This window comes from Bemisia tabaci, chromosome 8 (assembly GCF_918797505.1).
Source record: "Bemisia tabaci chromosome 8, PGI_BMITA_v3".
NCBI lineage: Eukaryota > Metazoa > Arthropoda > Insecta > Hemiptera > Aleyrodidae > Bemisia > Bemisia tabaci.
In genome coordinates, this window is record NC_092800.1 from 14,905,410 (window position 1) to 14,922,064 (window position 16,655).

The following is a 16,655-nucleotide window of genomic DNA, read 5'->3' on the forward strand; positions in this document are numbered from 1 at the left end:
TTTCCCGGTATTAATTCCCTGACTGTGACCATCAAAATGCAGTCACTTCCTTGCATGAGGGAAACTATAGATCGTTCTAATAGTCCCAGAATTGGATTGAGTTAAGCAGAAAGGAACCAACCCACATTTTGGAAAAAATTGAGTTATGAGTGGTTTTGAACTCAACCACTGCTCTACTATCTATCCCCAAAAATTCAGAGTTTTTGTTGGAGCAAATTTTGCAGAAATTGAACTTGAAGTTTATCTTTTACATTGAGTCTTATGCAGGAGCCAAACTTTAAACCACTTTTTCTCGGTTCGATCCCGATGTGGCTTGGTTCCTTTCTGTTTAACTCCATCCAATTAAAAATGCAATTAGCACGGTAGAATATCCACCGTAACGGAATTTTTCTTGAATCCAAACGGAAAAATTCTCTCAACTAACTTGTTATCATCCCAGCGAACATTTGACGCGCGTCCACACGTGTGGTGAACAACAAAAGCTCAAGGAGCACCTGTCATCTTTTAGCTCAATGGCACGAGACTCGACACGAAACATGTCGATAATTATGATCGCACGCGGATTCCGGGGCAATCGTCTGTGCGATCCGATCACGGGTGACATGCACGACTCAGCACTATGTTGCTGCTTTTTCACCGACTGGGACACCTACTCACCTTCACACTCCTCGCCTACCAGGTACTTCCAAACGTTAAACTGTCGTGCTAAAAAAAAGAGCACAACATTTGAATCAGTGAGAAGGATAATACACCAACTCGAAAAAATGAAAGTAATCAAGACTCACGCAAAACTGTACAGAAGTTGAGGAAGTTAGCAAAATAAAAATATTTTTGGTTCCGAAAGACAAGTGCTTAAGGGCACTTTAAAGGTTCAAGTTGGAACGGATGCGTTAGCTTCAATGACCTTTATGAAAACTGACTCTCTCTAAAGAAAATTGAGCATTTTTGAGTTACTGAGTTGGTGTGTTTTCGTTCTCACTGATTCATTTGTTGAACTTCCGATTTTGGGATTATTTAAAAAGTTAATTGACGTAATGGGCCTGTTGCACAATTTTGTTTTTTGCTTGTATCCGTCGCAGGCAATTAGTCAAATAGGGCATTTTATCAAACGCCCATGCAAGTAGCCAAATTTTGACAGTTTACAAAATTTTGTAAATTTATGGTGAAGAGCTCACGATTTTTCGATGTTTTGGGGGAAATAACTCATCAAATCTACCAACTTCCCATGTTCCTTCCTCCTCAAATGATGCATATATATTTGAATGGTAAAATTTTAAAAATTTCTGTACTTTATGATATGCTGAAAATTTTAACATAAATAATCGTTCAGAAGCTAAAAATCGTGTAAAAGACTACTGTATGATACACATTTTTACGGAAAATTTTTACTTACAGGAACAATTAATTATTTTGTCTTATGGTGAGAATAAAAATTTCAATCTAAGTCAGAGTAATTGACTAATTGACAAGGCGTTTGACAAAATGCCTGATTTTACTATTTTCTTGCAACATATCGAAAGAACTAAGGGTCCTGATGTCACAGGAATTTTCCCGGAGTGTTTTAACGACCGGAAACCCCCAAATAATAAACTACTTAAAACCACGCACCCCCCAAATTCGAATTTACAAAACGATCATTTTTACGCGGGAACGGATCCGGTACTTTCATGACGTCACAGTACATGACAAACCTGATCTCTTTGGCAGCCGATTGATGAATAGAGTAGGCTTGTCATGTATTGTGACGTCAAGAGTGTATACGAGATCCGTTTCCGCGTAAAATTACCCGTTTTGAATGGGTCGGTGCCTAAAACAGGTTTTTTTTTTTTTTTTTTTTTTTTTATTTTTTTTTTTTTTTTTAGTTTGGAAGGTGATCTCAAGATTTTGTAATAGCGCCATCGTTATTTTTGTGAAAGAGGTTGTTCCATCCCCCATTAGATATGCCCATCTATCAAATATGATCCATATTTTGAGGGGTGATACAGTAACATGCGAGACGTTCAAATATGGCGGTCATTTTGACATAGGCTCCCCCAGAGAGGTGGGCGGGGGGGGGATCAAGATCAAAGGCAAAACATTTAACTGCCTATAACTTTTGAGCGAGAAATCGGATTGAGTTGAGCTTTTTTTAAATGAAATATCTAAACAGGATCTATCTGCACATACCAGAAAAAGTGAAAAAAGTTAAATTTAACACAAATTTTTAGTATTTTTTCAATTTTTAACAACAAGTCGTTCGCAAAATTAATGTCAATATGCATCGCGATAGGAAAGTCTTTGCCTTAAGCGGAATGCAGATTACAATTTAAAAGTGCCTCGTATCACAAGAAGGGAATTTTTGATATCCAGATTCTAGTTACATATATTTACGAGACGGATTTAGTCTGTATTTAATGAACGATTTGAAAGTCCGTTGAGTTTCCTTTTTTTCTCTGTTAAAAGAATTGCTCAGATTTTTGACGACCTTTTAATTTCAGCAAAAGTCCATTTCAACAGTGCGTGATTCTGAAATATATCAAATTTATGATTCAGAGCCACGTACATTATTTTTTACGGAAGGTTTCTATGAACCTTAATGTGTCTAGCTTCTCTGCATCCAATTAGAAAGGTAAACTGGCGTCACTTTTTTTTTTAATTCCGTGAAATTTTACACAATTTCATAGAAGCCATGACCATTAATGGCTCTAATGCCTAGCGTTTTAGTAGGTATGTGCTGAGCGTTCTACATATGTTCACAGAGAAACATTAATATCATCGAATTTTCACGAAGTAGTGCTCCGAGAATTTTTGACAATTTCACAGAATACACGGCCGTTAATGACTCTAATGCCTAGCGTTTAAGTATGCGCTGAGTGTTCTGTGTTCACGGAGAAACATTAAAATCATCGAATTTTCACTAAGTAGTGCTTCGAGAAATGCGCACATTTCAAAACTCTCTATGACGAAAGGTCATAACCACCTAGGGATGGTCTAGTGACGTCGCTTTGTCGCAATGGAAAATAACAAGACAGCTTCGCGATGAAGGTATGACACGTAACGCTTTTAAGGGGTGCGATGAGCTCATTGCAATCATTCTCAGCATGCTGACAGGTGCCAATCTCCGAACAACTAAAGCTGTAAAAGCTCTTAAAAAATCGTTAAAAAATGCATGAAATGTAGGGAACAAATTGAGCCTATGACGCGAATTCAATAGTGCCGAAGTTACTCATAAAGAAGAGATAAGGTTCGTGGCGTAATAGCGCGTCATCCCTCTTGCATTTATTTTAACTATTTTCCTCTCGAAAAAATAAAACAAAACAAAAATTGTTGAGACGTTGTTATAGAAGTAGACAATATTCGAATAAAGCGTCGATGTTGTCAAGGAGGAGCCTGTTTATCACTGCAAATCCAAATGTTTTGCTTTGTGGGATGCTCTATTGCTGTTCTGGCATTGACTATTTAAAAAAAAAAAAAAAAAAAAAAAAAACCTCATAAACAGATGTAATACTCTAAAAACTGTTGAACTATCTGAAGTAGAAAGATTCATTGTTTTCTATACATAAAAATGCGATCTTGCTTCTTTACAAGTTTCTCATCACTTAATTTGGTAATTTTTTTTTTTTTTAAAAAAAAGTCGCACGCAATTATAGTTTTTCATGTAACATATTTTACAATTCATTTAATGGTTTCCATCAATGTGAGTAATTTTTTAAAGTTAGAAAAATGTTAATCCCAGATGCTTTTCGTTACTCCTCTTTACACTTAGATTTCAGCAACGTTGAATTTAAGAGTAATAAGGTGGAGAAATAGTGCTGGGTCCACACCATTTCGCGGGAAAAACAAAGTCAAGAAGTTCCAAAATTTATAATTAGAGTCAAAATTAAATTTTTTTAACTCTATTTTTTTTTTCATTCAAGAGTAATTTTATTTCTCTCTTAAAAGAATAAAAAAATAACAGCAACAACAAGAGTTTCCTAACTCGAGCATTTTAGCAACTTTTAACGTTTTCCTACAATCTTTTAACACTTAATGCTGCTAGATTTGTTCAACTTTTCAATCGTTTTCCCCTCTTTCAACATGTTTTAGGCTTCTGTCTCCGCAGAGGAACTGGGAGCCGAGCCGCAGCCAACCTCTCTAAACGGAGCCGATCTATCTCTGAGAACTCAGCTTTTGAAGTTGCTAAAATCACTCGAGTATCAACGTAAACCGCCGACCGAAACTCACCGTCCATCAGATTCTACTTCGCGGCTTGCCTCCACGGCCCAACAAGCGGAGGGCGCAGGTCTCAAGGTCAACAGCAGAGGAGGCTTTTCCAATTTCTTCCCTTATTTCCGCCGTTATCAAGCGGATACCGAGGACCGGAAACCGGAAGTCGGCGACCGGAAACAGGAAGTCGGAGGCTTAGCCAGGAAGGACGAAGGCAGTAAGAGAGGAGGCCTTTCCGATTTCTTCCCATATTTCCGCCGGTATCAAGCGGATACCGAGGACCGGAAACCGGAAGTCGGCGACCGGAAACCGGAAGTCGGCGACCGGAAACAGGAAGTCGGCAACCGGAAACAGGAAGTCGGAGGCTTGGCCAGGAAGGACGAAGGCAGTAACGCGATCGTCGATGCGGGGTGGAACCTTTTTTCGACCTTTTCAGGGGCGCTGAGTCCTCCAGAGCCCCCCCGCAAACGTAAACCGATCGAGGACATCCCTATCTTAGGTAAATCGGACACACTGGAAGTGTAATTCCAAAACCACATATCTCAATCACCACTGGGAAAAATTGTATTTATCACAACAAAGGCAAAATACTTTCGAAAGATATTTTATGTGCCGAGGAACATATCAGAACCTTGACCTTCCGGCCAAAGTATCGCAAGCGCCAGGCGACGTTTAAAAATTTCCGCCGCCATTTTATTTCTTTACAGAGCAATTGTTGGTTGAATCTGATTGAAAATTTCACATTGAATTTTATCAGCAGCACAAAGAAAATTCATTGAAATTTTCGGACAGCTGCGTTGACCGATTGCGGAAATTTTTAAACGTCGCATGACACTTGTGATACTCTTGCCGGACGGTGACGATATTGAGAGTGAAAATCCCAAATCACGTATCTCGGTTTACGACGTTGCAGACTTCCTATTACTTTATTTTTTTAATGAAGCACCACTCAATAGAGATGTTGCATGTGTGAGAAATTTGCGATTTGACTGTTAATTCACATGTAAAAGTTCGCGAGAAACACGATGGTGCCACTGGTTTTCTCTGAAATCAACTCCCAAGCTCAAAAAAAGCTCTCAAGTTGAGGCCAATATGGAGGGGATATCCTACGCTATCCTGAAAGTCTACCTCTACATCAAGGCAAACTCTCCATGCAAAGATAGGGAGCAAATACATTGACAGGGCTGCCACTTTAATTGGGGACTCCAAAACTGAAAACACGGCAACCCTGCTAATGTATTTGCTCCCTATCTTTGCATGGAGAGTTTGTTTTGATGTAGAGGTGGACTCTCAGGATAGAGTGGGATATCTCCTCCATTTTGGCCTCAACTTGAGAGCTTTTTTTGAGCTTGGGAGTTGATTTCAGAGAAAACCAGTGGCTCCATCGTGTTTCTCGCGACCTTTTACATAGGTGTTCATCTTACATGTCAAACAACAGTCAAATTGCAAAAACCTCACAAATGCAACATCTCCATTCTTGAAAACCACCGTGATTTTTCGTCTTTGTGCGAAGTGAAATCTGAAAAAAAATTCAAGGAATGATGTTGATTTGTTATCCTTTAAAAATATAAAATAGGAAGCGGCGATTTGTAAACACCGCATACGAGTTACGAGGTGTAAGAGTTTCACCATCGATATGGAATGGACCGAATTCAATAGAAACGCGCCAAGTCACATTTCGGAAAAAAAATAAAAATTCAACTATGAGTTCCTGTTGAAAATTCAAAGTCGAGAAAAAATGTTTTGAATGTGGAAATAGTCGTTAAGCTTTGTCTTCAACATTGAGTTGAGAAATGAAACTTTAAACCTCTTTTTCTCCGCGCTATAGCTCGGATCGTTTCTGTGATATTCGGTCTATATGTCTCGCGTCAAAGTAGCTACTAGAAAAAAACCTGAAATTTTGATCGTGACAACGAAAGCTTCGACAGGCACTTCAAGTACTGTTCGTTTTCAAAATTTTCCACAAAAACTGAGAAAGTCACTATAACATTGCAAAATAGTCCAGCAGCATCAGGCATTCCTATAGGAAAGCACTTCGATGGCCGAAGTGCGAAACCACGTATCTTTATTGCAGTGTTATAAAATTTCGGCTCCTAAAACAGGGCCGGATTCGCCTACTTGCCGCCCATGGGCCGCCTGTGTTTTGCCGCCCCCTTCTCATTCGTTTTGAAACTCGATAAAAACCATCAAGTGAACGTGCCAGCGGGGGAGGGGTGCATAAGACGCATTTACTCGCGTTGAACACATTTTTTAGGAAAGCCCTGTCAACGCTACTAGCAAAAGTTCACGGAACTTTGCGCGAAAGTTAAGTTTCGTAAACCTATCTCTGTGTGGACAAGGCCACGCATTGGCGCAACGCGTGAAGTATTCACGCAGTCTTGTAGGCGCTATGCGTTTCACGCTGACCGCACTGTGTTTGGCGCAATGCGTGAAGTATTCATGCATTCTTGTAGGCGCTATCCGTTTCACGCTGACCGCACTGTGTTTGATGCAATGCGAGAAGTATTCGTGCAGTCTTGTAGGCGCCAATATGTGTTACATGCCGATTGCCGCGCCGAGGGCTTCTCCTTTTCATCTCAAGTCCTCGTTATCATTTCTCTCTAATTGTAAGTCGCGCCATTCCAGGCCAAATTTGCATGCAACATCTCCATTAAGGCATTAAACAAAATTATAAGTTTAGCATTTATTACGCTCATTTGATTCGCTCTTTTTCGGCAGGTGGTCTAGTCTCCCTGGGCGGAGCGCTGGAGTTGGCCGGTCAGCGGAGCGTGGACCTGCTCAGCGACGGGAGCCGGAAGTTCGGGGACCTGGCCGTGGGGACGTTCTCGAAATCGGGGTTCAAGTACCCTGCGGCGGGGGAGGGGGTGGGCGCCGCGGGGCTCGTGGGTGCCGTGGGGGGCCTCGGGAAGCTCTCGCCCACCGACCTGATGACCGTCGCCTCGGCCCTGAGCCAGAGCACCGGCCGCGTGGACTTCATCAAGCAGCTCCTCGATAAGTCCACCCCCGAGACGGCCTTCAGACTCGGCCAAGCCGCAGCATCCATCACCGAGCTCAGAGGCAACCCGGCTTTCGCTGGGATTTTCAGGACCTTCGCCAGGCGTAAATGAGAGGGAAAAGGGTCAATTCTGTCGTGCTAAGGAAGAACGCCGCGCCGTATAAACTTTCAGGCGTTGCCGAATTTCCTTTGATAAAATACGAATTCCTCGGAGAAATTGTAAATATTTTTCCTCCAATTTTTCAGACTATTTTGTTCGCAATTCAATCTAAAATATCTGAAAAATTCAAGGAAAAATATGCACGAATAGTCGTCGATAATACATGTTTTACCTAGGGAAATTTGGCAACTCTCGAAAGTTTATACGACGTTCTTCCTTAGCACGTCTGAATGAAAGATCGCATTGATGGTCTCCTATCATGACACAGGGATTTGCGCTTTAAGTGCTTTTTTGGGAGTAAAATTTTGCGAGGAACATGATGAAGCTACTATTATTCTTAGATACTAACTCTCAAGCTCAAAAAAATCTCTCAAATTTGGAGCTTGGAAATTCGTCTCAGAGAAAACCAATAGTACCATCCTGTTTCTCGCAAAATTTTACACGATAGAAAATGCTTTTTATGAAAGCGCAACCGATAAGTTTTTAGTTGGTCAGAGTAGTTTCTTCAAATCAATTTTTTCTAAAATTTTAACATTCAACCTAAAAAACACAATTCTTTGATATTCTTATCTGAGTCACACTGTTAAAATGTATACTTAATGTTCACCCACCGAGACTTAAAAGTGATTAGACTTAAATAAAATGTATCATTTGAGTCATAATTGGCACAGACCAGGGTTTATTCCAATAAAAGAAACAACCAATGTCTTCATCGATGGTTCAATGCCCTGAGTCATATTTGAGTGAAAACCAAAGTTTTTGTCACAAAACCGCGAACTTCGGCTTAGTTAACCAACACTCAATTCCTATGCCATGCCTGCTGTGCGATGAATCGATTAATTTACCATTTAAACCTATGAAAAAGGATAGATTAAAAGGGTGTCGGGAACGAACATTTTATAAAACCTTTTTTCACTATGGCATCAAATGGGGATAATATCAATATCCAACAATTTACACCTGTGGCCGCACTGTTTTTATTTTTGACCGAAAACCTCGGCTTTCTAAAACCAAAAAACTCAGGTGCTCCGTTGAACCGAAGTTGAGTCTCAGTGAGCAACGTTTTTCCTCAGTGACGGAACGTTCTTTTCCTCCCATTGTTGCCATAATGTGCTGAGTAGCAGTTTATCCCGTTTGAACCCATGTAAAATATCCAAATTGACTGGCATAACCTGGCGACCGTGTTTCCTTTAATGTAGAGCCTTCAAAGTTAACTCAATATTTTGCCTATACGATCGACATAGTGAAAATGAAATTGGTATGTAAAAGAATTATCGACGCCAGGTATCATAAAATGGAAAATCAAAGCAAGAAAGAATGTGATATTGCTATCATTTTATTCTCTGGAGCAGATAGTTCCAGAGCATCTATCTGCACGCGAAAAGTAATTGAAATGGGTTTGAAATTTTCCACAGAATCACCGCGGTTTTTTTTGTCACTTCCCGGAAAATTACTGACTCACTAAGCTCCAATATTTCCTTTATGGGAAGAGCTGTCTGACAGCAGAAAAAAAGGTAATACGGCTTCAGTGCTCACGCATTTCCGATGATAACTGGAGGCCCAGCAGCCACAATGCAGCGCAGTTCGGTAGTTTATGGCCATGCCAACATGCAAAGTTATCCGGTGTTTAGTCTGTTTAGTTTCCCTCTCACCCGTGTTTTTGGTAAGGCAAACTGAAATTTTTAATAAACTGATATAAGACCATTTCTTTCGCATTTAGTTAAGATGTGACCTCTAGTCAGTGAAATTTATATTTGAAATTGTCAGTTTTATCCCTGCTAAATATAAAGAAGTTGATCAGTGCAACATGGTGCTATGTTGACGCCAAAATGGTATCAACATGGCGTGGTGACGGTGGCAAGGTATCTGTTGATTTAAATTATAAGAAATTGATCAGTGAAACATGGTTTTATGTTGACGCCTAAATAGTATCAACATGGTGTGATGGTGGTGGTGATACAAATTGCCCAATAGTGACAATCGTGATACCAGGGGAACTAGGTTGAGACTAAGTTGATACAATGTTGATACCATGTTAATGCCATAATGATGCCATTTTAATACCATGTTGATAACATGTAGGCTTCAACATGGCACAATGTTGATAAATCTTGAGTACCCGACTTTGTCAAGGCAAATGTTTCCTTTCTGAAAATTTTCCGAAACAATTTTCAATTTGGCACACCAATTGTCATACACGACTGAACAGTAGGTCAGTTTTGCATAAGATATCGACGGTGTAAGTCAGCAATCACACAACTCGTTTGCAGTGTCTGAAAATCTCCGCCTTTATGTTATTTTTTTAAAGGAGAACAAATTGACATCATTCCTTGAAGTTTTTGCAGAATTTTCTTCGCACAGAGGAAAAAAATCACGGCAATTCTAAAGAATTGTCGTTGAGTGGTTTTCTGTTTAAAAAATAAAATATGACAGGAAGTCTGCGAACGTCGCAAACCGAGTTATGTGATTACCGACTTACACCGTCGATATGTCAGAATGTGTTTGTCTCGGGCATAAAAAAAGACCAGACAGTTAATGTTGACATATTCCCTACTGCTACGTCATCGTGTTTTCTGTGCGCAATGAATTACTGACTGTTGGATATCTGTATCGGCTAGATTACGATCATCGATATTTTACAGATGTAAAGTCTTGCTGATATGAATATCTTGCAAGTAGATTATGCATTCAATTCATATGCATAGCAGTATTTAAAAAATGTTTGCCCTAATTCATTCTCGAAACGTCAGAATATTTTTGGCACTTGAAAATTTCAGAATGTATCGCAGTGTCTGATTTTGAAGAAAAATCACGCGAACTATTAGAAGTTAGATTTTTCTCAGAAATTTGAAATAGAGGCTAAAAATAAAGTGTCGCTTGTGTGGTGATTAGGTAGTGAAATGGAGTGGTTCTGATTATGATAATCTTACTGTTAGCTGATATTAAACGCCTTCAATCGCAAACGATACCTTAAATTCTCAGGAGCCGGAAGAGTTAGCGTACTAGAGACCGCAAAATTAGAGGATTTTCATAACATGATGAAACTATTGACAAGGCATAAATAAATAACTTAATTGTGTGAAATATTTTTAACGGTCCTCTTTGCGGAGATCAAATGCGATTTTCAAAACAAAGTATAATGAAAGTAATTTTCATGTTAGATGAGGCGATTCAGTTAAGTGTGTTAAAATTCATTTCATAATGTGAAACACGCATTTTATTGACGGTTTTTTCTTCCTCTTCTTCTTTTGCGTAAAGACCACCATTGTCACTCCGTTAAACTCACAAACTCGAATGTCAACCTGACATCAACCAGACAAGAGAGTCAGAAGAGTCAATGTGAAGGTTTCAGTTCAGAGGATTTGGTCACAAGGTTTTGGAAATTATAGCGTGCCTAATATTGGCGAGATCAAACCTTCAAGAGAACCCTTTTATCTCCTAGAAATATTTAGAAGTTTTCATCTCTATTATTTCTGGAGTTATATATACGGCAAAAAATTATTCACTCGTGGAGAATTTTTCAACAAAAACTAATTGTCAATGAAGGAGCGTAATTTAGGCTTGGGAACTTAAAATTCTTGGTGAATATATTTGCCTTCATTTGACAAGGTACGCCAAATGAATTCCGAAAAGCCGCAACGGAGGGAACTGAATTACATGCAAATGTATTCGCCTTCATTTGACAAGATAGGCAAAATGAATTCCGAAAAGCCACAACAGAGAGAACTAAATTTCATGTAAATATATCCACCGCCATCTGACATAATGGACAAAACGAGGCTCCCACTGCAATAATCGTGGTATCTTTATGACGTTCAAATTGTTTTCAAAGTTCGAATTAGGCCAATCAACCGACGACAACAACAACAAGCGGTCGAGTCGAGCCGGCTTGGTTATAGCTACGAGCAGATGGCACGGAAATTTTCGAATTCCTCTCAAAAATGTGACCATGAAGCAATGCTCATCTCAGCTGATGTTCACGCGCACGCAACGTTACACGCAATAGAGACTCACCTCAAGATAGACGAAAAGAACAACTTGCAATGTGCAATGGACCACTAGACAAGGTACGAATTTAAGCATTCTGCTGATACATATATCTGAACCAGAATTTTACGTAGAAAACAATTCGCGCAACGAAAATTACTGAAACCAACTCCTAACAGAGATATTAACATTTTTATTTCACATTGGTTACGAGGAATTTGAACTGCCCGCTCACAAGAAACTCTAAGCTCTACGTGAGTCAAATCGCGCACTACAACGGTTTTAGCAAGCTTCTCAATCGAGCAATGTTCATTTCCCGCCATGTGTTTTTCAAACTATAAGTAATTTGCTATAGCTGAGCCGAAGTGTCAAGATTGAGGTTGCCAGATTTTTTCATCGCAGAGACGTTATGATAACGTTTAGCGCGCGATGTGAATCACGTAGAGCATTAAGTTTTCATGAGCGGGTGGTTTGAGTTCACGCATCAGGAATCATTAAATATCTGCGTAAGGAGTTGATTTCGGTAATTTTCGTTGTGCACATCGTATTTTACGTGAAATTTTGGTGAAGAAACATGTATCAGAATGCTGAAATTCGTACCTTGTCTAATGGTCCATTGGACTGCATTTTGCAATTTGGAGCTATAAATTCTAACTCATCTAAAAAAACACGTATGTGCATAGGGGAGCTAACGGCACATACGTTGTTTTTAAACCCGGCCGGAATTTATAGTTCTTAATTGCAAAATGCAGTCCAATTGATAAATACCAATGTTTCTTCTTTGGGCTAACGTGCCATCAATATTCTCAAATTGCAAAAATACATTTGCATCTAAAGTCGGAAAATGCGTAGGTCCGATTTCAAATTCCTGCTTACGTTTTATTTGTTTTTTAAAAAAAAGAGCTAGTTAACGATTAGTCTCAAAATTTTAAGTGATTCTCTTCAAAAAAATAAAAAAAAGATTATTAAAAAGATGGAACTTCCACCAGAGACACGAGTAGAGAACCGCTCTTTGTATCAAAAAACTAACTACAATGACAATGATTTTTTTTTTTCTTTTTTTTTTAATATCAGACATATTGGAGCTCCTAATCTCTGAACCAAACTTCGACAGCTAGACCTCAAGTCAAGGATACACGATCTGGTAACTGCAGAGATCCATATGACCCGAACTTCGAGTCCCATATACGAAGTTTTATTATACATGAACATACTTCAACTAGAATAAGCGAGAGAAGCCTCTACAATTCTTCGCTCCCATTTTTCTCAAAATTCCATTCTAGCCCTGGATAGACGATGAAATTCCCGAACCAATTCCGATCAAAGTAGCATCAAAATGTCGGGAGTCATCAGTCTTAAACTCATTAATTTGCTTCATTTTAAAATGAAAACTTGGCAGAAATGTTTCCTGTGGCAGGAAATGATGAATGGTTGCACTCCATTCTGATCTTACTTTGAACAAATAAGTGCGGCCCGTCAAAATTTGATCGTAGATGCTGACCATCAGTCATCAGCATGTCTACTTTGATCGGAATTGGTTCGGAATTTGATCGTCTATCCAGAACATACCATTCAAAGATGAATTTTCAGCGCTGCCACCAATTTTCGTACGAGCACAAATTGTTCTTTCCGTCAGAAATTGCATGAAATAATTTCTGAAACTCCGCCCCCACGATTATTTCCGCAGGATCCATCCCTTGCTACTCCAATCAAAATCAAAGAAACGAGCGAGGATCTGAAATCCCTCAAGGAGCGGGTAGACGAGCCATTGCCCAGCAGTGGGCTGAAACCAGACCCTAAAGGCGACGTAGAGGACAGGTTTAAAGAGTCACCCTTCAAACGACTCCGGAATCGATCGGAAAATCCGGAACCCGGAATCTCACCGTCCACCAGCCTCGCTACGACAAGATCAAATAATGGGAGGTCATTCGAAAACTCACCGTCAACCACCTCAACAGTCGTGTCCAAGTCGCTCGGGAACTCACCGTCAACCAGCCTCTCAACGATTGCATCGAGGGCTAAAAACTCTTTCGTCCGCGCTGTTAGCTCGATCGTAAAACCGATCGACGACAAAGCTAAGACGGCTGTGAGTGGGGCCGGTCTCACGTTGGGTCTCCTCAGTGGGATCACTTCGGAATGGGGCCGGAAGGCGTACAATTGCATGGTAAGGATCTGACTTGTGATTTAAAACCTTACAGTGTTTATATCATGAAAGTAATAATGAAAAAAAAAAAAAAAAACACTTTTGTCCTGTTGTAAGGTTTTATTTAAACCACATATCGATGAAATTTCCAAGTTCCCAAAGAAGAGACGAAAAGGTGCCCATACGGTTTACAGGAAAGGAACGCTTCTCTATGAATGTGTGAGGAGAACCGAAAGTTTCCATAGTCAGGACCGGTCATTTCCGATCATGACCGATCCTGACTATGGAAACTTTCGCATCTCCTCACAAATGCAAAATTTTCATTTTGTAAAGTACAAATGGACGGAGTTAAACAGAAAAGAACCAAGCCACGCCGGGATCGAACCCGCGAACCGAGAAAAAGAGGTTTAAAGTTTAGCTCCTGCATAAGACTCAGTGAAAAACATAAACTTCAAGTACAATTTCTGCAAAATTGACTCCAACAAAAACTTTGAATTTTTGGCGATCGATAGTAGAGCAGTGGTTGAGTTCAAAACCACTCATAACTCAATTTTTTCCAAAATGTGGGTTGATTCCTTTCTGCTTAACTCAGTCCAATTTAGGATACAAAAGTCGTATTTTGAGGTTTTGGTGGAGGAATCTCTCTAGTGTTAAAAAAGGAAAAGTTACTAACAATGGATCAGTGACTCAATAAAATATTTCGCTTCATATAAAAGTATTACCTAATCCAGCTGAGTTTAGAAAATTTTCCGCGATTTTCTTTTTATTTGGGGTCGCGGGGGAAAGTTGCTTTCAAGTTGAGGAAATTGCCCGTCCTGCGACTTCACTGGGCAGCATTTCCCATTCAACCCTGTAGGTATCAATGCATACCACGTATTCCATCATAACTTTCTTAATACCTGTCTGATTTGAAACCAAGGATTCTTCATGCCCAGCTCACTAGATGGGTTTTTAACAACTCACTAGATGGTAAAACAAAAAAATGCCAACATTCCGATCCCTTTGCTCCTGATTCATTCCGCTTATTTTGTAACTAAAACGAGTTAAATGCAGAGACAAGAGACCCTCCACTAGTATCTTGGCAATGGTGGGAAGCTTTTACTTTCGGGACTTCAGCATTCTATTGTTGACTTACCCACTTGGTCGATGGTCAACAACGTGTTGGCAGTTTCGTTTTGCAAACAAGCCGAAGTTTGGGCAACTTGTTTGGCTCACGACGTAACCCGACGCTCATCATCCACCATGTAAGTAGGTCAACAGCCGAAATAAGAGTGATGGCTGTTGCTCCTTTATAATTGCCCATAGGGAATTGTTGAATCACCGATAGTAAACTCTTCCACCTGTCGCCAAGAGGCCAGTGGAGGGTCTCTTGTCTCTGTTAAATGCAACCTCATTCAAGAAATTTTTGAACCCAGGTACGGGTACACAACGCGAACATCGACAACCTGAGCAAGCTGCGCAACCTGGTGGGGAAAGTCGGAAGCTCGGCCGTGGACTTGGGGGCATCCGGGGTCACGGAGGCGGGCAACGTCCTGGACGCGGTGCGGCGCGAGGAGAATCGGATACTGACCGGGGTCACGGAGAAGATCCCCGTGGTGCGCCATCTGGTGGGGCTGAGGAACCTCGCCGGACTGGCCAAGACGAGCGGTATCCAGGCGGCAGCGAGCGCCGTGAAGAGGCTGGGAGACCTCGCCGTCAACGCCGTGACGTTGCGGAAGACCGAGGAAGTGACAGTCCCCACGGGGGGCATCGGGGGATTCTTGCGGAAGATCGAGGGACTCTCCGGTTCGGATCTGATAACGGTTGGTTTGGCGTTGGGCACCAGCAAGGGGAACGTTGATACCTTGAGGAAGATCGCCTCGACGACTGGACCGGAGTCTGCTTTTAAAATTGGGGAGGCGATCGGTCGCCATAAGTCTAGCCCACGGGGGAAGTAGAGCTCGAGTTGGAACCAGAAACGAATAGACCGCTCATCCCTCATGGTGATCTGTCAAGGTTTCCGATGTGGTCAAACTGCAGTCTGATTGTAGAAATGGATAGACAGAACAATAGACAAAAAAGACATAAGTAGTATGGAGCGATCCTGTTGGTTGAAATGAGTGGTTCTCATAGACTAGGGGAAAACATGATGGACTGTAACGAAAGGGTCTCCCGTGGGTTCCCATTTAGTTAGCCTACTATCTACCGGTTTTTTCCGCATTGCAACCACCTGCGTACACTGATAGGGTCCCTCTATTTTGTTTTTGCCTTCTTAGTCTATCGCTTTGTCTTCTTAGTCTATCGCTTTGTCTATCAATTTCAACAATCCTGGCTGGTGTTGGATGTATCGCATTGATTATGTCAAAAATCTGGGTAGATTTTGAATTTGTATCCTAAAAGGCCGATAACCCCTGCGCATAAGTCTAAAAAATCATTCTAAGCAAAAAAAATTAGCACAATTTGGAGAAATGAAAGCAAAATCCTGTTTGGAGAAAAACCTCGTATTCGATGCAGAAATCGATAACTAACATTTTATAAATCTGACATATTGATCAGATTTTCGACTAAATCGATGCGATATCGCACGCCAGTTCGGCACAGTGCGGTCGCTGGTTGGCGCGATAAGGCATATTAGCGCCTACAAGACAGTAAGAATACTTCACGCGTTGCTCGTTCAATACAGTACGCGCTTTAATCGTTAAAATTTCATGATATCTCGATGCTGGACCTACCGCCATCCCTTGCCTTTTAAGACTGTATAATATATTCCAGTTTTAAACCTTAATTTATAAGCTTCTATGTCAACAAAATGTTCACAATTTCTTCTCAAAACAGTGATGGCGTTTAGCAAACTTGTGAAAATGTTGTACTCAAGTTCGAATTTTTTCTCGGCTCAAAACCATATTCTGCCTCAGTTATTCGAAACAAAAACATAGGTTTTCAGAACATCTCTCTGTGCTCAAAATATTATAATAATAAATCTACTCTTGTTCAAACCCTGTGCAAAGCATTTTTACTTTTTTTTTACCTCCTTCGTCAATTTCAACCGCCCGCTTCCAGCAATAAGATCGCGCAATTTTCCCATTGTCCTCTTCGTTAACCGCTTCGTCTATCAATTTCAATAATCAGCCAGCAAGATTCTGCAACTGATGAATCCATCTTATTGCGTCTACCCATAGTCAATATTTTGCGATCCTAAATCGATC

General features: G+C 40.5%; 2 protein-coding genes across 2 annotated transcripts; both read left to right on the forward strand.

Moving 5' to 3' along the window:
- Positions 1 to 527: 527 nt before the first annotated feature.
- On the forward strand, positions 528 to 9,044 carry LOC109037246 (uncharacterized). The gene is made up of 3 exons (XM_019051822.2): positions 528 to 679; positions 4,066 to 4,684; positions 6,904 to 9,044. The coding sequence occupies exons 1-3, from the start codon at positions 620 to 622 to the stop codon at positions 7,290 to 7,292; spliced, it is 1,068 nt and encodes a 355-aa protein (XP_018907367.2). The 5' UTR covers positions 528 to 619; the 3' UTR covers positions 7,293 to 9,044.
- LOC109037247 (uncharacterized) lies at positions 8,876 to 16,450 on the forward strand. The gene is made up of 3 exons (XM_019051829.2): positions 8,876 to 9,003; positions 13,015 to 13,491; positions 14,886 to 16,450. The coding sequence occupies exons 1-3, from the start codon at positions 8,935 to 8,937 to the stop codon at positions 15,405 to 15,407; spliced, it is 1,068 nt and encodes a 355-aa protein (XP_018907374.2). The 5' UTR covers positions 8,876 to 8,934; the 3' UTR covers positions 15,408 to 16,450.
- The last annotated feature ends 205 nt before the right edge of the window (positions 16,451 to 16,655 follow it).

Coding starts and splice junctions, on each gene's coding strand:
- LOC109037247 (XM_019051829.2), top strand. CDS start 8,935: ATGGCCATGCCAACATGCAAAGTTATCCGGTGTTTAGTCTGTTTAGTT. Junction 9,004..13,014: donor CCCTCTCACCCGTGTTTTTG/GTAAGGCAAACT, acceptor TTATTTCCGCAG/GATCCATCCCTTGCTACTCC. Junction 13,492..14,885: donor GGAAGGCGTACAATTGCATG/GTAAGGATCTGA, acceptor TTTTGAACCCAG/GTACGGGTACACAACGCGAA.
- LOC109037246 (XM_019051822.2), top strand. CDS start 620: ATGTTGCTGCTTTTTCACCGACTGGGACACCTACTCACCTTCACACTC. Junction 680..4,065: donor TCACACTCCTCGCCTACCAG/GTACTTCCAAAC, acceptor AACATGTTTTAG/GCTTCTGTCTCCGCAGAGGA. Junction 4,685..6,903: donor CGAGGACATCCCTATCTTAG/GTAAATCGGACA, acceptor CTTTTTCGGCAG/GTGGTCTAGTCTCCCTGGGC.